At 49.5% G+C, this 26,470-nt stretch overlaps 2 protein-coding genes and 1 pseudogene across 3 annotated transcripts; 2 read left to right on the top strand and 1 right to left on the bottom strand.

The window, feature by feature from the left end:
- Nucleotides 1–6,214: 6,214 nt before the first annotated feature.
- LOC123141471 (ubiquitin domain-containing protein 1) lies at nt 6,215–11,162 on the bottom strand. Its single transcript, XM_044560601.1, has 4 exons — nt 10,949–11,162; nt 7,762–7,884; nt 6,752–6,871; nt 6,215–6,652 (listed from the first exon to the last, which is right to left on the bottom strand). The coding sequence occupies exons 1-4, from the start codon at nt 10,980–10,982 to the stop codon at nt 6,588–6,590; spliced, it is 342 nt and encodes a 113-aa protein (XP_044416536.1). The 5' UTR covers nt 10,983–11,162; the 3' UTR covers nt 6,215–6,587.
- Nucleotides 10,951–14,378, top strand: LOC123141462 (ER lumen protein-retaining receptor A-like; annotated as a pseudogene). The gene is made up of 6 exons (XR_006470310.1): nt 10,951–11,627; nt 11,708–11,973; nt 12,536–12,651; nt 13,704–13,777; nt 13,867–13,930; nt 14,017–14,378. The product of XR_006470310.1 is annotated as an ER lumen protein-retaining receptor A-like (transcript).
- Nucleotides 14,379–19,244: 4,866 nt separating this feature from the next.
- LOC123141449 (enoyl-CoA delta isomerase 3) lies at nt 19,245–21,388 on the top strand. Its single transcript, XM_044560591.1, has 2 exons — nt 19,245–20,078; nt 21,139–21,388. Exon 1 carries the CDS (start codon nt 19,328–19,330, stop codon nt 20,060–20,062), a length of 735 nt encoding a protein of 244 aa, XP_044416526.1. The 5' UTR covers nt 19,245–19,327; the 3' UTR covers nt 20,063–20,078; nt 21,139–21,388.
- The last annotated feature ends 5,082 nt before the right edge of the window (nt 21,389–26,470 follow it).

The following is a 26,470-nucleotide window of genomic DNA, read 5'->3' as shown; positions in this document are numbered from 1 at the left end:
TTCTATCCGCTCTCGCTTTTCAGGTGACATGCCAAATGCCATGCCCATCCATTTCCAGTTTTTCCTTTGAGTGTCCATCCATTTCTTCTTGTATCATGCACCTTGCGGAAATTGCTTCTACTCGTCGTTTTTATGTCACTGAAAACGGAAATCAGCTCAGAAAGGAGGTGATCACTAATTAATGCTACACCTACAAACACGGCCCACACCTCTGCTTGTCTTTGCCTACTTGAATTTTTTGTCCCATGCGGCCATGCTGAGCTTTTCCGTAGCCTTTACCCATTTATTACGGAAAAAGTTTAATTTAAACCTTAAACTTGTATTGGTCAGGCGAAATGAACCCCCAAGTTAAAATCCCGGTCGATTGCACCCTGAACTATGTAATCCCGGTCTAAATTGTACCCTGGCATCGTGTAAACTGGGATTCGTTTGATGGGCTGGCCCATTTTAATTTTTTCGTTCAAAAAAAATTCTAAAGGGCGCACACCCCACTTCTCGCTGGACCGACCGGTCCGGCCCACTTAAGTTTTATTTAGTTAAAAACAAAAATAATGTGCACGGTGTGGCTCCCTTTTTCTTCATTTTCTTTCCTTCTTCTTTTTATTTTTCATTTTCCTTTTTTATTAAATTCATTAATCTTTTTTTAAAACGATGAACTTTTTTTAAAATATTTCATGCAGTGCAGCAAATTATTCTCGCAGTGCGGCACGCAAGGCACATCACAGCGGCCAGGCACACCGCTAGATGGAGCGAGCCGGAGCGACGACGCGCGTGCGGCCATCCGGAGCTAGCTCACGCATGCAGCCAGCCAGTGCTAGCTCCGCTGGATCACACACATGGAATAACGCACGCGCGCACTTACACATCACACGGACGCTAGTGCGTCAACGGCATGAGCTACGGCGGGGACGTCGCCCAAGCACTGTGAAGTACAGCTCCACATCAACGAACGCCGGCGAGCAGGCGTCCTTGCTGGACACACGTGTTGAACTTTGTATAATATACAACTGAACAAATTTCAAAAACATTTCCTAAATATACAATAAACATTTTGGCAACACACAATGAAGTTTGTATAATATAGGAGAAAATATACTTGTAACAAGAAAAGAAAAAAGAGAAGAAAAAATATTCAAGCATTACAAAAAATAGTATGTGGCATTTCAAAATATTTTAAATATTTTAAATATATATGTGTCTGTAATTATAAAATATACGTTGCATTTGAAAAATGTTTAGGTCATTTAAATAAAATGTATTCGAAAAAATTAAATACATGTTTTCTAAAAAAGAATGTTAATCATATGTTTAAAACCAAAAACCAGTGGATGTGTATGAGAAAATAGACATAAAAATATATTGAGGGAAGGTAATTTTCTGGTCATGTAATTTCGTCCCTATTTTTTTCAGTCCGTACTGTATAAAGAATTATTTTTTTCCTTTTCATTTGAGGTGCTTCCTATGTATAAAATAACCTATGTACTTCACAATGTTTCTGGAAATCCGTGAATTTTAATTAAAAAAATCCATTTAATTGTTTTCAAAATCGTTGAACTTTTTCTAAATCCGATATTATTTTTTCAAAATTCGTAAAAAAATACTCACTTTTTTTATTTTCGCAAACTTTTCCGTGCGTGGAGAGCGAGATGGGCCGCACTGGGCTGGCCAATTGTTTTCCCCGCGTGCACCTCACAGCGCAGCCCAATCCCGGTCTCATCCACAATCCCGGTTTGGCAAACGAGCCCAGGGTTCTTTCCAGACCGGGATTGCATAGTTCAGGGTGCAATTGACAAGGATTTCGATTTAAGGGTTCATTTCGCCGAACCTCTACAAATTCAGTGTTTAAATTAGACTTTTTCCCATTTATTACTCCCCCTGGCATGATATGATAGGGATGGTTGAGATTGTGGTTTACTGAGGCCTTGTTTGGTTCATAAGTTTTAGGATTTTTTTCTAGTCCCAACTAAAAAGTCTCTAGTCCATAAAAAGTTCCTCCTTGTTTGTTTTCAAAGACTAAAAAGTCTCTACTCTCCCCAGAGGTTATTAAATGACCATGTTACCCCTAGTATATAGAAGAATAACAATCAAACAACACCGTGGGGCGGCAGGGCAATGGGTGCAGGGAGAGGCATTGTTGGAAAAGTCCCCAAAAAGACTCTTCTTGAGAGTCTTCTTTATTTAGTCTCAAAAAGCAATCTTTTAGTCCCCGGTAGTCCTTCTTGGTTAAAAGGTCTCTAAGAGGGATTTTTTTTAGTCCCTATACCAAAAAGTCCCTGAAAACAAACACCCGAGACCGTGTTTTTTTTTTGAGAGAGAGAGAATCAGGCGACATGGTTTTGTACTATATGAGCACACTTTGGGAGAGACGTCTCGAAATGAATAAGCATCATGGCTTGCTCGGAGGTTTTCAGTCCACGATCTTAATTAGCACGGAAACTTGGTGCGAGCTACCACCATCACGTCGCGTACAGTGCCTGTACTGTGTGTGTGCGGGCGACACGAAGCGCCACATCCATTCGTCGTACTATCGTATCCCGCCCACATGTTTTTCCCATGTTTGTTCCCCGTCTACGTCCAAGGCGGACACGAGCGTCTGGAACCAGCGCGCGCTCTCCTCTCGTGGTGCACTGTTTTGGGTAACCGAAGCCAAGTGGCCCCGCGTTTTATCTTGGCAAAATTATTAGGGTTGGCGCGCGCCGCACCGCACCGGACGAGCTCGGAGATGGCGACCGGACCAGGAGGACGGACGCAGCCCACGTGAGACAAGCAAGCCTTTGATTGGACTGATATAATCGCTGGATTTTTGCTTTGCCTCGCTAGCTAGGATGACTATAGTAGCGTGTTAGTGCTACGCTGAACGTGTCTCGTCGACCGAAAGCTCGGAGCGAGACTGGTTTTCGAGGCATGAAACGACGACGTACGTAATGCTACGCCGCCTACGTTGGTCGCAACACGTAAACACGCCTGTCTTGTGTAAGTGTAAGCTGTCTGTGATAATGCATAGGCGCCTGTGGTCAGCACGGAGTAAGTCGGGGCTGCAAGAGGAGCAAAATCACGCCCACTGCAGCGCTGGGGTAAAAAAGAAAAAGAAGAACGCACACTTCACCGAGTTGCTCGAGGCATTTCTGCCTCCTATCCTATGAAGGCAGTGCAAGTTCTCCCGCCACGGCAGTTTGAAACGGAAAGCAGAGGAGAGGTCCACGTGGGAGACACGCTGGCAGTACTACTGTGCTGTGCAAAAGTGCAGAGCCAGAGAAGTGAGAACAGTATCTTCAGTCCCCCGGGAGTCAACGTGCCCCTTTCGAAGCGTGCGCATGACTCAAAAGCAAAAGCATTCCTTCCTTACGCTAACCGCTGGCAGCGATGAGCCGATGAGCCAAGGCTGGCTAGCTAGCTAGATTCGATCTACGGACAAAATGACAGGCTATGCCCTAACCCCGAGCTGCATATACTAGGAGCATCCTGCGGCCTGATATTGGGCTCAACAGAAACAACGGCCACCAATGACCACGTAGTACGTAACGTAGCCGGGAATCTGTGCACGGAAAAGTTAGAGCACAGTAGTGGTAGTAGTACCATCAAACGGTGTGCCCCCTCAAAAAAACAAAAAACGGTGTGCGGCACGGCATTTGGCGCGCGTGTCCCGTGCCGTGCCCTTTTCGCGCGTCCCCCCGGGCCTCGTTGGCTCCGACCCACATGGACAGGCACGGCGCGCCAAGGATTGTCGACACCGGCAACAGAGCGAGCGGACAACACTGTGCAAGGAAACGCCGCACGAACGTAGCCCGAGACGAGCTGCTAGACAGCGTTCATGTAGTAGTGGTACGTATTGGATCTTGTGTTTATTTACGTGTTCCTGCTTGCGTAGCACTCCTCCTGATTGGATCCTGCAGCTCATGACAAAATATAAAATAGCCGCTTCTCCTTGTACCGACCGACCGCCGGTTAACTGCGCGCGGGCCAGTTCGAACCGGCAGTGGTTCCATCGCCGATCACATCTCAGATCCGCAATGAGCTAACAACCATCGCTTCGTTTGCTGCAGCAACCCTAAGAATCATGTAGCTGGGCTCGACCACGATTTCCTCTTAATGTGGACGATAATGCCGCGCGCGTCTGCTTCATCATCTTATCCTCCCAGCCTAGTTTCTTCGGTAGCTTCCTGCCGCCGTTGCGTATGTCGTCGATCCCGTCGGTCGGTCGGTCGGTCGCTCCATATGCGCTGAAGCTTATCCGTCCAAACGCAAGGGCGAAAACTCCCCTTTCAGGAATCAACTGATGGCATGAACAAGAACAGTATATTGAGTACTACACGTGAAAGCAAATTATTTGGGCAATGCAACAACAATGGTGTTGGTACAGTTTCATCGGACCAGTTTTGTAGAAGGGAAAGAGAGGATTGGTGGAATAATTCGTTGTATTGCTTGAGCCTAGTGGGCATATATATAGGAGTACAATTATCTACTTGCAGTACAAGACAAGTCAGGAACAAATCCTAGTCTATCTCATTTTTTCTAATAACCAATATACTCAACATCCCCCCACAGTCACAACGTAGCGACGCAGACGGTGAGACTGGAGAAGAATCCGAAGGCAAGCCGATGGACAACCCCCCACAGTCGTAACGGTCGATGCATCGCGGAGTCGTGACTGGAGTGAAAACCGACGAGGTTGCTCAAGCAAGGCGGTAGCCCTTTGTGCCATTTGTCGATGTTGCCGAGAGTGTATGGTGGTGTAGCCGTAGTTGAGGTAGCCGTGCGAACAACGCCGTGGTCGGTGTCGAGTCGGGGGTCGCCGGTGTCGAGGTAGTCGCCGTGGAGCCGCGAAAGAAGAGCGGCGGCGGCGGTGGCCTAAGGAGGCAGCGGCGACGGCTAGAGAAGGAGCGCAGCGGCAGTGCTTGAAGTAGGCGATAATGAACCCGACAACATGACGAAGACCGGCGCGGACGGTGACGTTCCCGCGCCAAGGAAGGCAGCGCGGCGCATATCACGTGAAAGTCAACGCGCGTGGGCGGCGGTGGACCGCGGGTCGCAGCGTTACGGCCCGAAGAGGCGACGCAACAGCGGCGGGCAGGTCGGGGCGACGACGGGGAAGACCTCAGGGCGGTTGCAGGGATCGCGTGCCACGCTCACTACGACCCGACGGGGCGATGCAGCGGCAGCACGAGGGTCGGTGCAGCCTCGAGGACGGCCTGAAGCGGACGGCCTCGGCGCGGCGGTTGACCGTGGGCCGCGGCACTACGGCCCGAAGAGGCGACGCAGCGGCAGCGCACGATGTGGTGCAACCACGGGAACAGCCTCAGGGCGGCGGCAAGGACCACGTGCCGCGGCGCTATAGCCCGAAGGGACGATGCAGTGGTGGTGTGGATCAATGCAGCCACGGAAAAACCACGGGGCGGCGGCACTGCGGCCCATGAGGCGACAGAGCGGCAGCCCATTGCTCAATTGATAAAGGATGCGTTGTACTCAATGACGATCTTCACAAAACCTGACAATGAAGGAACCCGGCGTCGTGCGCTTCGTCCGCCGGATGTAGCAGGAGTGTGCAACCCAATAAAGAAAAGAGAGTTAGCAGGAGATCGATTGTGTGTGTAGCATGCATGTGAAGGGCACACGCCCGGGACACAACCAAATCCATGCATGGACGTGTTGTCCACTGGGGCAACGCGAGTGGCCGGCCGCACCAGCGGCAACCACGGCCGCGTGGGACGCGTGCGGTGGCCTTGTGCGACGCCACGCGAGAGTTGTTGCAGGCTGCGATCCAACGTCGGAGTAGCTGCGCAGATGAACGACAGCGGACGGACGACGCAAACCGATCGTAGATCGGAAAACAAAAAAGAAAACACCGATCAAACCGACCGGTAACCCGGATCAAGGATTGAAAAAAAAACTCTCTAGGGCAGTCGGTCAACACGACAGGCGGACGAACCCTAGGTACGGACGGCGCAGCCCAGCAGCGATCATGAAGGCCGACCGCCCCGGGGGCAGCGCGTAGGCGTGGAAGCGGCGGTGGCTAGGGTTTAGTATCGATTAGGCTGATACCATGTAGAAGGGAAAGAGAGGATTGGTGGAATAGTTCGTTGTATTACTTGAGCCTCGTGGGCATATATATAGGAGTACAATTATCTACTTGCAGTACAAGACAAGTCATGAACAAATCCTAGTCTATCTCATCTTTCCTAATAACCAATATACTCAACAAGTTTAAAGGGACGAATCAAGAAGCAAACAAGCACTCTGTCCAGTTATTATTGCATGGGTCAAAATCAGCGACACTACTGGTGCAGCAGCTCTCTTCGGCAGGACAGAGGAAAAGGAGTACATATAGACAGCTCAAGGACTACAACCGCCCTGCAACAGGGCCTAGCAAATAGCAATAGCCAGCAGCCTAACTGCTGATAGCCAATGACCCTTCTATGATTCATTCCATCGATGTGAATACGACCCCGAACAGCGACAAACGAACGATTTTACGTAACTTACACGGATCTGCTTTATGTACTACCCTCCTCAAACGTGTGAACGTCTAGATGCGCATCGTTTTGTATCAAACGTCCGTTTTATGCCGACGCCGAGTTTCTCTAATTTGTTCAACCATCACGGATCAGGTTTGTTGGCTCACTCAGAACGTAATTGGGCAGCTCGTACTTTGCACCTGCATCCATACAGTCCCCACAGAAATTAGTTTCGAGAGAAAAGACAGCTGAACAAAATAGCGAAACTTGTGAAAGAGAAAACAGCAACTCAGACTCACCTCTCTCATCGTAACAAAGCGTGAGGTCTGGATTCGAAACGATGATTCCAGCACTGTCCACTATGGTCTGCGCAAGAGTTAAGTCGGCGTCTGTAGCGGCCCTGAGTGCGTCCCAAATCTCTGCACAAACAGCGGGCAACTCGTCACCAAGGCCATACTTGCAAAACCGTCTCGTCATTGTTGGAATAATGGTGTTCAAAATTCAAAGCATCTGCTTCCTCAAAAAAAAAAAATTCAAAGCATCTGACCGTTATATAAACCATTAACCTCTACTATCATCGGCTCAGACAACTTTTGCATGTTCTTAGCTGCTTATTCTAAAAACAAACTGAGCAGAAGTTATCCAGATCGGCGAATAGATTGACTGAACACAAATGAAATCCGACTCATTGTGGCTCTAGGATTGTGCTTTCATTTTATTTAGTAATTTTCTTTCATTTCATATGGCTTGAATATGAAGTACTGCTAACCTGTACCGATAAGCCCAGGGGTTATTATCAACACTTAAGAATGAAATTCACTGCTAACCTGTACCGATAAGCCCAGGGGTCATTATCAACACTTAAGAATGAAATTCTTGTTATATCTTGTTAAAGGTCCTGAACTTTTCTCTCTGAAGGATAGCAGAAAAAAATTGATATGGCTTGAAAATCATGTACTGCTAACTAGTACTGATGAGCCAAGGGGTCATTATCAACTTTTAAGAATAAAATTCTTACTATATCTGGTTAACAGGTCCTGAACTTTTCTGTCCTAAAGAATTTTAGTTGGACAAATAAAATTTAATATGTAAGGCGCGATAATTTGAATAGTGAAATTTAAGTATATATACTGAGAACAAAGATATATTTGTAGCCAACCTGAATAGCGACAGAAGTATCAAAGTAAAACCACATAGAAATGTTACCATAACATATAGAGACCACGAGCAACGTTGCAAATCCAACCACCCTCCTGAAGTTAAAACAGGGTATTAACTTCCAGCCAAGGATATTTAAATGGTTAAATACCTTTCTGTCCACCATAGTGTGGAGCTGTGTCCCAGAATTCATCACGCATCTGTTTGAGTTGCGCTGGTGTTATTGGCTGAGTGTGCTTCCAAGGCTTAGGCTTCCTTAGATTCTTACTGCTCTCTGTATTAATTAAAGATAAAATGCTAGTTGGTTACTGAGTAAATCCAAAGGCATCAAGAAATAATGATCACGTTAAGGGAATTTGAAAATATCCCGCAAAGTCCATTTCAAAATAAAAAAAGTAAATCACACAAAGGATATCATTAGTTAAGAGGCGATGATATAATTTTTCCAACACAGAAGCACGACTCTAGTCCAGTAATTGCTGACAAAGAGCCATACACCCATGTTTTATCAACTCGCCGCAATAATACCTAGCTCAACCGTACCCATAAATCAACAAACAATTTTATTAACAATATCCTACAATTTTTTTTGAGTCAAACAATATCTTGTAATTTTCTGGACGGCACAAGCGAAAGTACATCCTAAGGCCAACTCCAACGCGTGACCCATCCGGACGTCCGCTTTTGTCCGTTTGGGGTGTGATTTGGCGGACGTCCGGGGGGCGGACGGACGTATGGGGCATCTGCACCCAACGCGCGAGAAACCCCAAACTGTCCGCCTCCGCCCAGCCTCGCCGCGAGCTCGCCCAGCCTCGCCCTTGCCGCCACAGCCTCGCCCTCGCCGCGGCACCGTGCTCTCGGACCCAAACCCCTCGCGCTCCTCCTGACGTCGCCGGGGGCGGCCGCGGCGCCCGCAGGCTTCGGCCTGAGGAGCGCGTCCAGCGACGGCAGGCGCGGGGCGACAGCGGCCGCGGTGGCGGGCGCGGGGCGCAGGGCGCCCGCGGGCTTTGGCCTGAGGAGCGCGTCCAGCGACGGCAAGCGCGGGGCGCAGGGCGACGGCGGGCGCGGGGCGCAGGGCGACGGCGGGCGCGGGGCGCAGGGCGACGGCGGGCGCGGGGCGCAGGGCGTCCGCGGGCTTCGGCCTAAGGAGCACGTCCAGCGACGGCGGGCGCGGGGCGCAGGGCGCCCACGGGCTTCGGCCTGAGGAGCGCGTCCAGCGACGGCGGGCGCGGGGCGCAGGCGACGGCGGGCGCGGGGCGACGACGGCCGCGGGGCGTGCGACGGCGGACGCGGCGGGCAGGCGGGAGTGGCTCGGTGTGGGTCGCTGACCTGTGGGCCAGTGGCGGACATGAGCGGACGAGAGAGGCCGAGGAGTGCGTTCGTCTGTGTCCGTTCAGACCCATTTGTGACCCAACTTTGGTCTGGATTTGGGGTTGGGCCGGACTGAAACGGACACCAGCGGACAGCTTTGTCCGTTTGGGTATTAGGCCAACTCCACCGCGTGACCCATCCGTGACCCATCCGGACGTCCGCTTTTGTCCGTTTGGGGTGTGATTTGGCGGACGTCCGGGGGGGGGGGGACGGACGGACGTATGGGGTATTTGCACCCAACGCGCGAGAAACCCCAAACTGTCCGCCTCCGCCCAGCCTCGCCACGAGCTCGCCCAGCCTCGCCCTCGCCGCCACAGCCTCGCCCTCGCTGCGGCACCGTGCTCTCGGACCCGAGCCCCTCGCGCTCCTCCTGACGCCGCCGGGGGCGGCCGCGGCGCCCGCGGGCTTCGGCCTGAGGAGCGCGTCCAGCGACGGCGGGCGCGGGGCGCAGGGCGCCCGCGGGCTTCGGCCGGAGGAGCGCGTCCAGCGACGGCGGGCGCGGGGCGCAGGGCGCCCGCGGGCTTCGGCCGGAGGAGCGCGTCCAGCGACGGCGGGCGCGGGGCGCAGGGCGCCCGCGGGCTTCGGCCTGAGGAGTGCGTCCAGCGACGGCGGGCGCGGGGCGCAGGGCGCCCGCGGGCTTCGGCCTGAGGAGCGCGTCTAGCGATGGCGGGCGCGGGGCGCAGGGCGACGGCGGCCGCGGGGCGTGCGACGACGGACGCGGCGGGCGGGCGGGAGTGGCTCGGTGTGGGTCGCTGACCTGTGGGCCAGTGGCGGACACGAGCGGACGAGAGAGGCCGAGGAGCGCGTCCGTCTGTGTCCGTTCAGACCCATTTGTGACCCAACTTTGGTCTGGATTTGGGGTTGGGGTGGACTGAAACGGACACCAGCGGACAGCTTTGTCCGTTTGGGTATTACCGCTGGGTCGTATTTACCTCAAACGGACAAAAAGCGGACCGGATGGGTCATGGATGGGTCGTGCGGTGGAGTTGGCTTTACCGCTAGGTCGTATTTTACCTCAAACGGACAAAAGCGGACCGGATGGGTCACGGATGGGTCGTGCGGTGGAGTTGGCCTAAGTTACTTGGCCAGTAATTTGAGCAGAACTACCAGCGCACTATATCAGTGATCACTGAACAGACAAATATTTAAAGGGGAAAAGATGTTCACTTAAAATAGTATGTAGACCAAGCATTGGTGCAAATAAGTGCGTCTTTCTGAAATGCTCCACCTCGTAAAGTAGCAGGAACTAGATATAAAGTACCACGAACTAGATATAAAGTACCACGAACTAGATACGGTGTTAGCAACTGATATAAAAAATGTGCGCTTAATCCGAACAAACTCTACTATATCAGAGAATGAACCGTCACATTTGCTTGCAAGTTATGTTGAAATTAGTACCATTTTTCTGTGGTCCTAGATGAAAAAATTCATCTGATTTACACTGCAGACTAATGATAATTTTATTTTGCACTACTGACTTGACTGTAAGCCTGATCGCAAAGGGGAAGAAAATATACCATGGACCAAAAATTACTCAGCACACACTGGCAAATCTAATGACAAAACGATTCGTAGTAATCGTCACGTAACACTGAGTAAACCTCGTCCCCAGGAGCAATCCTGCCACTCTTGTGCAAGAGTAAGTGCTGACAAAATTCCGGCAACGAATTCTTTGGCTTCTTGGTCGGCGCTCTGAATCGATAGCTTCAGGTGTCCATTTTCGGTCAAATATCAACTAGAGCAACAAATTTAAACGGGTAGCAGTACAACAATTGAAGCCATCATTATTATGCAACTAAGTAAAAGCCGAGGAAACATATCAACGGAATGAGTTAACCTTACTCCTCCGGATGCAGTCCCATACTCCCATGATACAATGGGACATTTTTTTTTAACTAACCAGGCAACAAGCCAACAAGAAGAGAAGCACTGGTGAAGAGGAAGCAAGCAAGAGAAGATTTTACCGTCAACTTTGGGCGTGGATCCAGCGCAGCCCATGGCGGCCGCCGATGATCAGGCGATCGGACGAGCGAGCGAATCCTCGAGGCGGAGCCGGATCTCGCCGCGGGAGCAAGCGGAGGCTCCTCCCCTGGGACTGGGAAAGGAGAGCACGGTGGATTGCAGCGGAAGCGAGACGCCGAGGATCAGCGGCAGAGCGACGAGACTCCAGGCGACAAGTCAGGGAGAAAAACAAAGAAAAAAAGAGGAGAGCCGAGCAGAGAGAGAGAGGTGTCCCGCCACGTGGCCTCCCCCAACAGCCCACGTGGCCGTTTGGCCCGCGTCCACTCGCCCGCCGCCAGGTGGGCAGCGCCAGCGCCCGACACCCCCTCGAGCCAGACCCACCCGCGCCCACGGCCGCTGCCACCCGGGCCCACCTCCCGGGCACAGAGCACGCCGCACCTCCCCCCTTCCCGTCCCTTCCATCCATCGCCACGCCTCGTGTCCCCTCCGCCATTCCCCCGCCGCATCTGGAGCGACCTCCCACCGAATAAACCCCCAAAACCTAGCCGCCGTCGCCCCCGGCCGCCGCCGCCGTCGGCGCCGCCGCAGCCATGAACGCCTTCCGGTTCCTGGGGGACATGACCCACCTCTTCTCGGTCATCGTCCTCCTCCTCAAGATCTACGCCAACAAGTCATGCTCAGGTAAGCCGCGCGTCGCTAGGGTTTCGGCCGGCGCCTCGCCTCGCCTTGCCCGTCGCTCACGGATCTGCGCCGCGCCGCAGGGGTGTCGAGGAAGACGCAGGAGCTGTACCTGGCGGTGTTCGTGGCGCGCTACCTCGACCTCTTCACCGACTACATCTCGCTCTACAACTCCGTCATGAAGATCGTCTTCATCACCACCTCCGCCGCCATCGTCTGGTACATGCGCCGCCACCCGCAGGTGCGCCGCACCTACGACCGGGACCAGGACACCTTCCGCCACCTCTTCCTCGTCGCCGCCGCCTTCGCGCTCGCCCTCATCTTCAACGAGCGCTTCACCCTCCGCGAGGTCATGTCGCCTCATTGACCCCTGCCTTGCGTTCTCTTCCTTGCCTTTCCGAATTGATGACGTTGCGAGATCTGCTAAATCTGCAAGCTATAAGAAATTTGTGTTTTGCTGCGGTAGCTACTAGGTTCTCCAGGCTCACGCTTCGTCTGTGAGAAACTGGCTGCTAGTCATGCGTGACACTGCCGTTTAACAGATCCAGCCGAGTGTGACCAGTGCGGCCGCATCGCTAAACCCATTTTGCAGTTTGATCTGCCAAATTCTAGAATAATCATGTCAATTTGCGTTTAAATATACTTAACAGAGTGTTCTGTTGCACTAGGAAAATATATGCATTACTTGGCAGTGGTTATTGTTTTGGCAAAATTATGTTTAGCCCATTCGTTTGTGTGTTTGCTTATGTGCTACAGCTTATCTTATTTGTATGTGACCACCTTTTCTGAGAAACATGTCACCTTTCTTCTTGTGAGTAATTAGTAGTACAGTAGTGAAATGTGACCAAACTGTTTTAGTAATTCATTATTGTGGTGCCTGAATTTATCATAATAATACTATCATAATACAGATATGCTGGGCATTTTCGATTTACCTGGAGGCAGTGGCGATTCTACCTCAGTTAGTCCTACTCCAGAGAAGCAGAAATGTCGATAACTTGACTGGACAATATGTTCTCTTTCTCGGGTATGATTTTACACCAAATGGGCTTATCTTGTACTAATGAAACCAGTTTTCATTTCATGATTCATATAACATTTGCTGTATCCTACTCCATCCGTTCCTAAATATAAGACATTTTAGAGATTCCAATATAGACTACATATGGAGCAAAATCAGTGAATCTGCACTCTAAAATATGTCTATATACATATGTATGTAGTCCGTATTGAAATGAAATCTCTAAAGGACTTATATTTAAAAACGGAGGGAGTATATGTTTGTAAAGATATTCTCTATACAAGGTCTAAAACCATCTAGTGTTATATTGTTGACACTTCACAAGGCAAAATTAGTACTGTAGCTTTTATTTAGCTGTTTGAATGGTTAGTCAGATTATGTGCAATCAAGTGTTAAATTGTTCTTTGAATATTACCCTGAATGTTTACAGGATATTTAATTTTAATTGTTCAGGGCATAGGAGTTAAATTTAAATTAGAGCACACCTTAATTCGTGCATCCGTGCTTAGTTAGTTTCTTGGGGTGCATTTGGTTAGACCTAGGTCAATCTTGAACTGAAATTTCCAAGTTTAATTAGTTGTAGCCATGTTGGTTACATTACGCTTAGCATGAACTCGCTTCGTTCGAAAATATAAGGTTCTTTTTCTGCAAAGTCAAGCTTCTATTTGTTTGACCAAGTTTATAGAGAAAAATATCAATATCTACATAACCAAATCATTATCATTAAGATTCATCATGAAATATATTTTCATATTTTATTCATTTGGTAGCTCTTGTATTTCTTTACGGAGGGAGTATTATAGAGATGTATATATTTTAATATAAAGTTAGTCAAAAGTAGAGAAGTTTAAATTTTGGAAAAATTAATACACCTTGTATTTTGGAGCGGAGGGAGTACATAGTTTATTGTAGCTAGACTTGAATTAGACCTGTGACTTGTGTAGAACTGATTTTCAATCTTGAAATAACTGATTGACTCCAAGCATCTACATGAAAATTGTGTCCCTGCATCTTCAGTTGTTTTTTCTGTTGCTACTGAAGCAATGCTTGTTTTGCAGGGCCTACCGTGCATTCTACATTCTAAACTGGATTTACCGTTATTTCACGGAGGGTCACCAAAGCAGATGGATCCGTGAGTCCATATCTTTGTTTTTTTCGCTCATGTTTCATGCTCCACGTTTTATCCCAATTACCATTTCCTGATGCCCCCGTTTCTTTCAGCCTGGATTGCTGGTTTGGTCCAAACTGGTCTATACGCAGATTTCTTCTACTACTATTTCTTGAGGTAAACTGCATAGTGTTCTTTCATGACACACATTTCTCATGCACACGCTCCTCGGCTTGTGACAAATTTTGTGGTGGCCATTGCAGTTGGAAGAACAACGTGAAGCTCGAGCTGCCTGCCTGAGCATGCTTTGTCCATGCGACAAAAAGCACACATTGCATTGCATGGGCCAGAAGTGTTATCGAAATTGAGTTGATGATATTGGCATGAAGAGAGAGACTCGGTGGTTCTGTAGTGGATTATCTTGGCAAAAAGCTATATTACGTTTGAGATGCTAACAGTACAATAGTAGACTAGTTCCATTTTGTACCTGGGATGGAGGATCAGCGAATCCAAATTCATTTGGCCTGTTGTTTGCCCGCTCTGTTTCACCTGCTGTAAACAACCAAACGACGTGATCTCCAGTGTTCTTGCCCTGCTTTGTGTGAACTGTTGTGACTTTGAACTATATGCGTTTTTGTTCGTCGCCGCGCTGTGCCAGAAAGCTTTGTGCTTGGCCGAGCATTACCGTCGTAATTATAAGTACCAAGTTTTTACAATGGTCGGGAGTGTTTTGTTTTTCCTTTTCTGTTGGGTTGACGATTTGTGCAGGCTAAGAGCATCTACAGCTGGACTTGCAAATCCAGCCCCTCAAATGTCCGTGGACGTGCCCGGTCTTGCAAATTCAGCCCCTCAAATGTCTGCGGGCGTGTCACCGGGCACCCCTCAAATATTGCCTTGCACGTCCACATACCGTAAATTTCAATCCTTAAATCCATGCATGTCAGTCCACATATTGCCCTGCATGTTCACATACCGTAAATTCCAATCCTTAAATCCATGCATGTTAGTCTACATACCGTAAATTTCAATCCTCAAATCCATGCATGTCAATCATACGGAACAAAATCCATGCATGTCGATTATACGGTACAAACTGTCCGAATGCCAAAGTTCAAAACAATGTAAAGCAAATCATAGTTCAACAAATCGGACATGGCAAAGTGAAATCAATGTCCTAGCGTGATGGATGGTCTAGGATCACTGGTTGGGCGCCTGCTTTAGGCGGAACGTGTCCTGCTCTGCCTGCATCCGGACAGCCTCCTCCGCCTGCATCCGCGCTGCCTCCTTCGTCTCCATCCGGGCCGCAACCACCCTCGCCGCCTCGTACTTTCTACGGTCGTTAATCTCCATCTTCTTGTCCGCAAGCCACTTGTTCGCATGCTCATCCAAGAGGGTCTCATCTGCCAACATGACCCTCGCATGCGAGTTGCAACCTCTCCTTTTCAAGCTCTATGTCGTCAAATGTCTTGGCCTTCTTGAGCTCCCATTTGATCACGCTTGTTTTTTCTCCAACTCGATCTTCTCGCTCTCAATTTCCAGCTTCTTCTCCGCCCTCTCTCGGTCCCACTCCATCCTTTTCTTTTACATATCCAACATGAGCTTGTACCTCTCCACCTTGTTCTCCCTCACTGAACAAATGCTTGTCCATGTGGACGACATTTTGGTAGCCGCGACATCACGGGCGGCACGTGCCTTCTCCCACTTGTTTCCCATGACTTGGCGGTTGTCCTTTGGCACGGTGGCTTTTCCATTCGTCATGACAACATCGTCCTCTTCATCGTCCAACCCAATTGATTGATTCGAGCTTGATCCATCATTCCTCTTCTTGCCGGACTTGAGGTCGGCCACAAGTTGGTTCCACTTTGGCTGGCCATTCAATATGACCCTGCAATGGCTAAAAGCAAATGGCTTCTTCTCCACCTCGTGATACAAAGTGGCCGATACAGTCGTCTAGCAAACAACATATATATGAGCACGAGAATGCAAACGCAAGAAGCATATGCAATGGACGACAAGATGAGGCAATCGAGCTTACTTGAGTTGCGACTCCCATCCCACTTTGAAGGCATTTGGTCACTTATGATCAGTAGCCAACGTACTTGTTCACTTCGCCTTGAATGATCCTCCAACGATGTTGGAGAGATGCCACATTGCGGGTAGTCACGATAGGATGCGCCTTCACATACTCCTTTTGCTTGTGATACTCCTTCCAAATCTTCATCCAATAGGTGTTCCCCTTTTGCTCGGTGCCGCATATTGGATCCATCGTTGTGGCCAACCAAACTTTGTCCAACAATATGTCCTCAAATCTTGAGAATGTCGGACCTCTTGCCTTCGGCGTCTTGGTCTTCTTCTACTTGCTCGGATTGGGATCGGATGTTGTCCCAACTTTAAATGCGGTAGTGGCCTCCAATTCATACTCCATTTCGGTCGGATCTTCATTGTCATTGATCATGTTTGATAAGAACGCCTCCTACATAATTATGGTTTGCAAGCACTCATCATGAGCACAATGAACTAGTGCTCTATGCTAAAATCTGATCATACAAGAGCAAAGAGAACGCACCGACTCTTGTTCGGTTATTCCGTCGAACATGTCGAGGGCAGCCTGAGCACTACCGGAGCGCGTGTTGATCCGCGCCCGAACAAGCTGCGGCGAGTCACACACGTCAACCGCCGGCATCTGTGTGGGTGCAAAGCTCTCCAAAATGGCCCAGTCGACGGTCGAATCATCCTCTATCCCAATGGGTCGGACGGCGTAATCCGCGTAGGCGCTCGGAGGGAAGGGGTGCGCGGACCCGGGCGCGGCGGAGGAGACAGCTGCCCCACCGCGTCCGTGTTGGAAATATGCCCTAGAGGCAATAATAAAATGGTTATTATTGTATTTCCTTGTTCATGATAATTGTCTATTATTCATGCTATAATTGTATTGAAAGGAAACTCAGATACATGTGTGGATACATAGACCACAACATGTCCCTAGTGAGCCTCTAGTTGACTAGCTCGTTGATCAACAGATGGTCATGGTTTCCTGACCATGGACATTGGATGTCATTGATAACGGGATCACATTATTAGGAGAATGATGTGATGGACAAGACCCAATCCTAAGCCTAGCACAAGATCATGTAGTTCGTATGCTAAAGCTTTTCTAAATGTCAAGTATCTTTTCCTTAGACCATGAGATTGTGCAACTCCCGGATACCGTAGGAATGCTTTGGGTGTACCAAACGTCACAACGTAACTGGGTGGCTATAAAGGTGCACTACAGGTATCTCCGAAAGTGTCTGTTGGGTTGGCACGAATTGAGACTTGGATTTGTCACTCCGTGTGACGGAGAGGTATCTCTGGGCCCACTCGGTAGGACATCATCATAATGTGCACAATGTGATCAAGGAGTTGATCACGGGATGATGTGTTACGGAACGAGTAAAGAGACTTGTCGGTAACGAGATTGAACAAGGTATCGGCATACCGACGATCGAATCTCGGGCAAGTACTATACCGGTAGACAAATGGAATTATATACGGGATTGATTGAATCCTTGACATCGTGGTTCATCCGATGAGATCATCGTGGAACATGCCGGAGCCAACATGGGTATCCAGATCCCGCTGTTGGTTATTGGCCGGAGAGTTGTCTCGGTCATGTCTGCATGGTTCCCGAACCCGTAGGGTCTACATACTTAAGGTTCGATGACGCTAGGGTTATAGGGAAGGTATGTACGCGGTTACCGAATGTTGTTCAGAGTCTCGGATGAGATCCCTGACGTCACGAGGAGTCCCGAAATGGTCCGGAGGTGAAGATTGATATATTGGACGAAGGGTTTTGGAGTCTGGAAGTGTTCCGGAGGTACCGGGTGATGACCAGCATGACCGAAAGGTGTTTCGGGAGCCCCGACAAGTGTTGGGGGGGCTTCATGGGCCAAGGGGAGGGGGCAAACCAGCCCACTAAGGGCTGTGCACCCCCCTCACCTATTCCCACGTGACCAGGGGGTTTCGGGCGCCCCATCTAGGGTTCCCACCTCCTGGCTTGGGGGCCAAGTCACCCAAAGGGGAGATCCCATCTGCCCTGGCCGCCCCCCCAGGGGAAACCCTAGGGCGCCTCCCCTTCCCCCTTCCCCCCTATATATAGTGGAGGTTTTGGGGCTGCCCAATACATGAGTCTCTCTCTCCCAAGGCGCAACCCTACCTCTCTCCCTCCTCGTCTCTCGTAGTGCGGCGAAGCCCTGCTGGAGTACCGCGCTCCTCCACCACCACCACGCTGTCGTGCTGCTGCTGGACGGAGTCTTTCCCAACCTCTCCCTCTCCCCTTGCTGGATCAAGGCACGAGAGACGTCATCGGGTTGCACGTGTGTTGAACGCGGAGGCGCCGTTGTTCGGCGCTTAGATCGGAATCAACCGCGATCTGAATCGCTACGAGTACGACTTCTTCATCCGCGTTCTTGTAACGCTTCCGCTTAGCGATCTACAAGGGTACGTAGATGCACTCCCCTTCCCCTCGTTGCTAGATTACTCCATAGATTGATCTTGGTGATGCGTAAAAAAATTTGAATTTCTGCTACGTTCCCAACAGTCCGAACCTCCCTGCGCCGCCGCTGCCGCCTCCCTCTCTCGCTTCCGACGTCGCCGCAACTTGCGGACGACATTCTCTGCCTTGCAAGTCGCAACCGATGAATTGACGCCACCGGACTACGCCTTCGTCGTGGCGGTGTAGGTCGAGCTGGACAACATCTCCTGCGGTGGATCGGGACTGGAGGTGAGGATTGGGACCAAGGGTGGAGGAAGGCGAGGGTCCGGGCACGAGAATGGTTGAAGGACGATGGGAGGAGGAAGGGTTTTGATGGATTTGTTGCAATTTGGGGTGGGGTCGGGCTTTCAGTTCCGACGTGGCGGGCGTGCCCGGACGCCCCCATATCCACCTCATATTTGGACTTGATATAGAGGGTGCCGGTCAGCCCGATCGTATGAGGCCTTTTTAAGGAGCCCATTTGGATAAAAAAATCATGATCATACAGTGACCGGACGGCTCGCCCGGGCGTATGAAACGGCTGTAGAGCTGTGATGCATCATGTTGTGGAAGCCATTTGATCCGCATTGGTTCGTGATGCAAAATTGGGCGATCAGGCGTTGTACCGAGGACGAAATTGACCGGTACCGGACGGTACGACCGACCGGTACCTGAAGCTGGATCCGGACGACGGCGAGGTTTCTGGTCGGGCAACTATTTAGTGCGGGCAGCTCCGGTGCCTGCCCGTACATCATATCGGTGATGCATATGCAAATTGAATAATCCTTTCTTCCACATCATCAGTGCCTCCTGCTCTTCTCCCCATCGCACCAACCAACCAACGAACCTGCTAAAATCCAGCGACACTTCTGAGAGGTTTCGTTCAGTAAAATAAAACCGCGGTGAATTTCCTCCGCCGAGGGAAAAACAACACGTCGGGTCCTCCGCTGCGCAGAGTGTTAAATCCGCACGCAGCTTCCGCGTCCCGGTCAGAGCCAGACACGCCAACCCAACCAACCCACCCGCCCCAAGTCCACCCCGCCCCGTGCAGCCGGCCGGCGACGATGTGCACCCTGGAGCAGCGCGGCCGGGTCTTCGTCCTCACCCTCACGGGCGAGGACCAGCACCGGCTCGGCCACCCGCTCATCGCCGCCATCCGCGCCGCGCTGGCCGAGGTGCTCGCCGCGGCCCAGGCCCAGCCGCAGGGCCCGGGGGCCGCCCTGGTGACCGTCGCCGAGGGCCGCTTCTTCTCCAACGGGCTCGACATCGGGTGGGCGGGCGCCTCCCGCGCGCGGCTCGGGGAGCTCGTCGACGCGCTCCGCCCCGTCGCCGCCGACCTGCTGGCCCTCCCCATGCCCACCGTCGCCGCCGTCACGGGCCACGCCTCCGCCGCCGGCTTTCTCCTCGCGCTCTGCCACGACTACCGCCTCATGCGCGCCGACCGCGGCGTGCTCTACATGAGCGAGGTCGACATCGGCCTCCCCCTCCCGCCCTACTTCGTGCACGTGCTCCGCGCCAAGATCTCCCAGGCGCACGCGCTGCGGGACGTGGTGCTGCGCGGGAAGAAGCTCAAGGCGCCCGAGGCCAGGGAGATGGGCATCGTCGACGTCGTCTGCCCCGGCGCGCCCGAGACCGCCGCCGAGGCCCTCAAGCTCGCCGAGCAGCTCGCCGCCAGGAAGTGGGACGGCGCCGTGTACGCGTCGATTAGGATGTCCATGTTCCCTGATGCGTGCAGGGCCGTCGGGATCGCCGTGGAGAGCGATGAGGAGAAGAGCAGGCACTTCGCTTCCAGGCTCTGATCAGCAGAGATCGGAGGTCAGTCTCCCTCTGCAACTCTGTATCCCCAGTCTCTGTCTAGGTGTTTGCTGAACTTACTGAATAATGGAAATTGCTGTTGTCGTTACAATACAATTTGGTGAAAAAACTGCTGGTTTGGCAGATTGCGCTATTGAGCTGAAGCCAAATTATAAGTCGTACCAATATTCCCATGCTTTGGATGATAGATACCATAAGAACCTGTTTAGTTTGAGCACTACTTGTAGTACTCGAGAGTCGACAGTAGCTTCGATCTGATTGAGGTCATCACAAGGTGCAGCCAGAGGGCTCACTCTACTTGTCCTCACCATTTTGTTTTGTTTGTATAATTCCAGTTAGAGATGAAGCCTCTTCACATGTGCTAAACTAGCGTTCTGTACAGCCTTGTGAAATCTGAATACGAGTGCATTGGAGATTTATCTGTCAATTTTAGGGCTATAGTCCACTATGCTGTCCTCTTGCAGTAGTTTGTTCTGCGCAGGCAAATCCATGTTTTGGGCTGTTCCAGGGCTCCTTATTAGAACTTTTCCATGTCTAGCTGATCATTGCTTCCACTTTGGGTTTATCGAAACGACGTTCGTGAATAATAATGATGAAAACTATGATAGCAGAATATTTATCAAGATTGCATGCGCTACTGAGATTCGTTGGTCTTTCCAAATTTCTGTATGAACCTGTCTGTTTATGCTGTGGCTTCATGTATGCTTGACACATCTGATCTGGCACCAGACCTTCACAAAAAATGGGCTATTATTCTAGTACTTGTTTCTTTTCACTATTAACATGTGGCTTACATTGCTAAATAGATAAAGCGGTTTAAATCTAATAAGATGGGAGCTTCATTGTGTATGATATTTTCTGTACAATCACAAACCATGTCGGGACACAAGGTGTCGTTGCTGCTCCAAGTTGCTATTGTATGCCCTTCGACTGTGCGTCGGCCCTGCTACGTCGTGACATTAAAACGAACAATTAGAACTTCCTTCTCTGGTGATTTATAATTCTTGCATACAATCTTTCTTCAAGCTCCTGAACCAACCTGCCTTTTTCTTTCCTGCAGAGTGTCTATGTAACCTGAAATCAATCCTGGTATTCTGCACCTGTACATTGATCAGCCATCGATGTTCTGTATGAAGCACGCAGCACATACTTCTGCAGACCTTGTATTTCTCTTGCTTTGGGAGTGTGAAATAAACAGAATGCTTGTGTGTGGCTGTTGGACATATTATTTTGTTGTTGCTGCAGTGAGATTCTCGTTTACAGAATTGACATATGACGAGCCTGAATGAATGCATCCCGTTCTTTCGTCATTTCCCTATTGGAACCATAAGAGTTTGTTTGGGTAGAAGGATATGGATTCAAAACTAGGTTTAGCTTAAGTGACCGACCTCATCCAAATATTCCCAAGGTCCTATCCAGACTGAAATGTTATAACGGTTTTGCTGAAACTCAGCTAGCTGAGTTTTAGTTATGGTCTCATTCACATACGCATTCGTTGGATCAAAAAGCGCTTAGAGATTTGTGCATGTCCCAGCGAAGTTGTCCTCGGCCTGTCTTTTTCTCGGTTGTTTGTTATCTCGTGCTGGTGGCCCGTCGCAGCCCACTAGGTCCTCCCGTCGGTGATCCAAGAAGAGGTAGCGATGCTCCTTGTTTAGTTTTCAGGGATAGCGATGTTGCCTTTTTCTTGTCAGGGGAAGCGACGCTGCCTTATTTCATTATACTCCCTCCGTCCCAAAATAAGTGTCTCAACTTTGTACTAGCTCTAGTATAAATTTATACTAAGCTCAAAACACTTATTTTGGGACAGAGGGAGTATGTGTATCAGGCCATGTTGGCCTTTTCTCCTTTGTTTTTCTCTCAACGTTTTCTTTTATTTGCCTTTTTTATTTTTATTTTTTATTTTTTCCCTTTTTCGGTTTTGCTAGCTAAGTTTTAGTTTGCCAGCATTCAGTGTATCAGCTGTTGGATGTTTTTTCCTGTCATGATATGTACTTTCCTTAATTCTTTTGAGGGATTCGTGCTTTCCTAGCTGGCAAGGTTGTGAATGTGGTGGGGGATACGGAGAAGAAACTTAACGAGGCCAAACGTGAGTTGGAAAATTGTAGAAAGCTAACTGTCACACCGGAGAAGGGTTGAACCAACGCCTTCCCTAATCTATGTGAACCCGAAAGATTTCACGGTTCATACTCCTCTGGTAATTCACCAGGTAGGTTTTGACACTGAAATCATTTTTATCTAGAGCAGTGAATGAATGGTCATGCATTGGGGAAGTGGGAGTCGACCTTGGACTTTGTGTTCATGCCCATGGACACGATGTAGAACTTATCATGAAAGCTTCTCTTAAATTAAGTATTCCCTTGGTATAAGTTCATCTTATATCTGGGATCTGGCCTTTTGCAATCATGGTTCCGACCATGTCCTCCTTTAAATACCTTTTCTCGTGCAAGTTTAAGTACTTGTATTCTGCAGATCATTTCATGTGTCCACCATCTACTCTGCTCTACCCTCGAGTATTACCCCCCTGGTATCTTGAGATTATCTTGGAACTGCATAACTTCTTATGAGTTCTTCATCAAGTACTACATTCTCACTGATTACAATTTTTCATGGGCTTCGAGTTATTAAACACTCAAAGACACCGATAGTTGAACCGAGTCCGCACTATGGTTCAACAACTCTTCAGTAAGCTTCTATAAGTACGCGTTTGTACCCGATCACGCCATTCCTAGCCTGTTTGGCTATATCATTGTCGTGATGATTCTAACTGTGCTACCTGTTCCTTATTCTCGGAGCACCAATTTGCGACGATAGCTAAGCTTACATCGATTTTCCTCGTCATACCCTTTCACCTTAAACAACAAGCTTGAGTTTGAGTTGTGTCATAACTGTGGTTCCAATAACCTCTTGCTTCATCATTCCTTTGACTTGATGTCGTCACTGATTGATTACATCTTCATGAAATCTCTCGACAAATGTGTCATGATCATCATCAACCTTATGAGCTCTTCCAGGATATCAACCGGATTCATGAAGAGAAATACCATCCTTGCCCTTGATGAGTTGTGTTATCATTGGCCACTTTATTGCCTTCCCTCCAACACAAACTTGTTCGTGTTTTGCGTTATACCTTAAGTTCCTTGCTACCCAGCATTGTTCTTCTTTACCTTGGAGAATTACCACCTTTTATGTCAAGAATGTCGTGGGAATTTCACCACCTCTTAAGAATTCTTGGTATAGTGATACTTCTCACCATCACCATTCTTTCATGCTCCTCGTGTTGATTCCAACCGGGGTACCAACAAGTGAACGGTGCTGTTTGGATCCTGCACTTCTAGCAACTCTATTACTTTGAAGTTAATGGCCGGCAGTTCATTCTTAGTCTTGATTATTGAATCACCATTCTGACATTGGTCGTGCAACCCAACCCATATTTCAGGCGCACCTTTCAACCAATGTTTAATTGTGTATGTTCTCCTCGAGCATACTTCCTTATATCATCTGGTCTGACAAATGTTATTTCCTTGTTCACTTAATTGTGGAAATCCATCTTTCTGGAAATTTTGATGGGTTGTCGCTGAGTCCATCAGCCACCTCCTTATCCTCTCCTTGGTTTAATGATGAACTCTTGTTTCGAAACTCACTTCCATAGTTCAATTCCCAAGAATATTACAATGTCATCTCGACAATTTGTGTTGCACCTTTCTTCTCAGGCATCCCGTGTCTGAGGTATCTTGACACCAATCAGATCTGAATCTCGGTCAGATATGATGGTTGGGACATATTTCCAAGAGTAATAACATTGGTCTTTATATGACCCAGTAAGGTGATATCGTGCCTAGCACACCTGGCCGGAGGAACTATGGTTATAGTTTCCTTTTGGCAAGGTTTAGTCATTCTTCCGTGAGGAAATTGTAAGATTTATTCTACAAGTTGTCCTTGATGGTCCTTTGGGTATCCAAAGTCTGATCTTTACCCAGTGAGCATGTCAATGCTATCTGAAGCATGTCTGTGGTACTCCGATTTTCAACAAGAGCATTTGAAGCACAATGCTAAATTTTCTTTATCATTTATCCTAACACCGTTGTATGGGTAATGTCATGATATTTCTCTCCCCTTTCCTAAAAGGGCTTTCCATGTTATATCCTGTCATGGATATCATGCTCTGCTTGTCCTTGGGAAGGATATACCCCCTGAAATATGTGTTTAATCACATTTTTCCTTTCCATTGTTCTGTTTAACTGATGATCACATTTTCCTTTCCATTGGTTTGTTTGACCTTTCTTGTGATCTATATAAACTAAGTAGTAATAATTCACTGCTTATGTAAACTCTGTCAGTAAGACCCTGTTACTATTGTTGATGACATTCCGGTAACCACCGATGGACGAGAACTTTGCCTATTGGTCCGCCTCGTTCCACAAGTAGGAAGATGCTTCTCTTCGTCCCACACCCTTGGTACCGACGTTGTTGCCGACATAACTGACAGGCTATCCGCTGACATGTCTTACCTACATGGTAATCCAAGACATCATCGCCCTTCCTACCGTTAACCCACATGGTGGGCCCATAACCCACAGTTCCACAGGATCGAAACCTGACTCTCCTGTACACCCCCTATTCCCAAAGTTATTCCCCCCGCGTGGACTCGTATGTAATTCATGAGCCACCTCCCAATGAGATCATCAATTCTGGCATCGGACACAATAATTATTCCGTTGCTTTGAAACCCCTTTCACCTTCTGACTAGGCATTGAACGATTGCCTGGATGCTTGAAACTTCTTATTGTACCTTCGAACTTTACTCTCGATGTGTTTCATTTGTTCAAACTCGAGAGGTACTCATATGCTCCTTCATGGGTTAATCCTAGATTATTACCCTTATAGCATTCTGTCGTTGTCGATCTGCCCCGTTACCTATTCGTAAGTACGATGGAACCCCCGAAGAAAGGATGCCGACTTCATCTTGATGACTTGAAGCAGAAAAATGAAGACATCAATATAATGGATCGACCACTTCGAGAAGAGCAATCAAGACCGAGAAGATCTGTTAGAATTTCGTAACTAGACCTCCCCCCTTCTCTACTTCTTAAATCTCAGGACGAGATTTCTTGTAGTGGAGGAGAATTGTGAGGCCCGAATAATTAAGCTAGAGTGAACCTCTGCTAATGATGCCACGTCACCTCCATTACTGTTACTAATCCCGCGTTAGTTCAAAATTGATTCAAAATCCAAATTCAAGAACAAGTCAAACAATTAAAGTTTTCAAAAGTCAAAACTAAAATGTTCTTATTGTGAAAAATAATTCATAAGATATATTGGTGGAGAAACCAGGTCTTTATAAAATATTTAAATGCACTAAACTAATTAAATCAGTAGCTAAAACCATTAATTAAATGCCTTTTATATTTTGTAAAATACTAAACTATATTATTCTCGGATGAAACTTTTGTGGTTGTGACATAATTTGTAACATAAATTTAGGTGCCATTTTGGTATTTTATTAAAACTAAAATAACTAGGAACTAAAAGAAAGCAGAAAAGAATGATCAAAAAGATAAACAAAACAAAAGCAAACCAAAAAAAGAAGAAGAAGAAAGGCCCCTTGGGCCTTGGCCCAGGAGGCCACCAGGCCACCTGGCCGCCCCACCTGGCCCAACCGGCCACCCACTCCCCCCTCACTCGCTTATCCACCCACACCCCCGAAACCCTAGCCCACAACCGCACACCCCCACTCCTCCCCCACGTCTCTCTTCCCCTCCTCGACCCAGATCGGGATTGGGGGAAGGAACCCCCACGGCACCCGACCCCGCGATCGCCGCCGCGCCAGCCTGCGTCATCGCCGCCTTGTCTCGCCGCCACCTCGCGGACACCACCTCCCCGCCGGACCGCCTCGTCACCTCCCTGACCCTGGAGGCCGCCGCTCGCCGCCCGAACACTGACACTACCCGATGCTGCCTCGCCCTCACCGCACGACGACGTCGCCGGAGCAACCTCGCCGGTCTGCCTCCTCCACGCCGTGTCGTCCCCATCCTCCTCCTCAACCCTCACTGCCTAGACCCCACCGCCCATGGTGAGGCCCCGATCTCCTCCTCTCCTCCTCTGTCGCACGCCGTGCCCCGCGCCATTGAACTGCGCTCATCGTCCGCTCGAGCTGACTCCCCCCCACGCACACGGTGGCCTGCACCGCACGCAGCTCGCGTGCGCCCCCCTGACGCGGCCGCGCCCGCCCTGCTGCTGCCTCTGCTCACTCCCACCGCCATGAGCTCGCTCCGACCGTGCGTCCCACTGACGCTGCTCCTCGGCCGCCCCCTCGCGCGACCCTCCCCGTCCTCTGCTGCTATCCGCCACTCGGCCATCTCACCGGTGCAGTTCCCGGCCGGCCTCGCCATGGC

This window comes from Triticum aestivum, chromosome 1B, assembly GCF_018294505.1.
Source record: "Triticum aestivum cultivar Chinese Spring chromosome 1B, IWGSC CS RefSeq v2.1, whole genome shotgun sequence".
Lineage (NCBI taxonomy): Eukaryota > Viridiplantae > Streptophyta > Magnoliopsida > Poales > Poaceae > Triticum > Triticum aestivum.
This window is presented reverse-complemented; position numbering and strand designations above follow the sequence as displayed.

Excerpts from the sequence above, each read along its gene's own strand:
- LOC123141471 (XM_044560601.1), bottom strand. The coding sequence starts at position 10,982 with ATGGGCTGCGCTGGATCCACGCCCAAAGTTGACG. Across the intron at positions 7,885-10,948 it reads ATCCACGCCCAAAGTTGACG|AGAGCAGTAAGAATCTAAGG; the intron begins GTAAAATCTTCT and ends TAATTAATACAG. Across the intron at positions 6,653-6,751 it reads GCTTTGTTACGATGAGAGAG|GTGCAAAGTACGAGCTGCCC; the intron begins GTGAGTCTGAGT and ends GTATGGATGCAG.
- LOC123141449 (XM_044560591.1), top strand. The coding sequence starts at position 19,328 with ATGTGCACCCTGGAGCAGCGCGGCCGGGTCTTCGTCCTCACCCTCACG.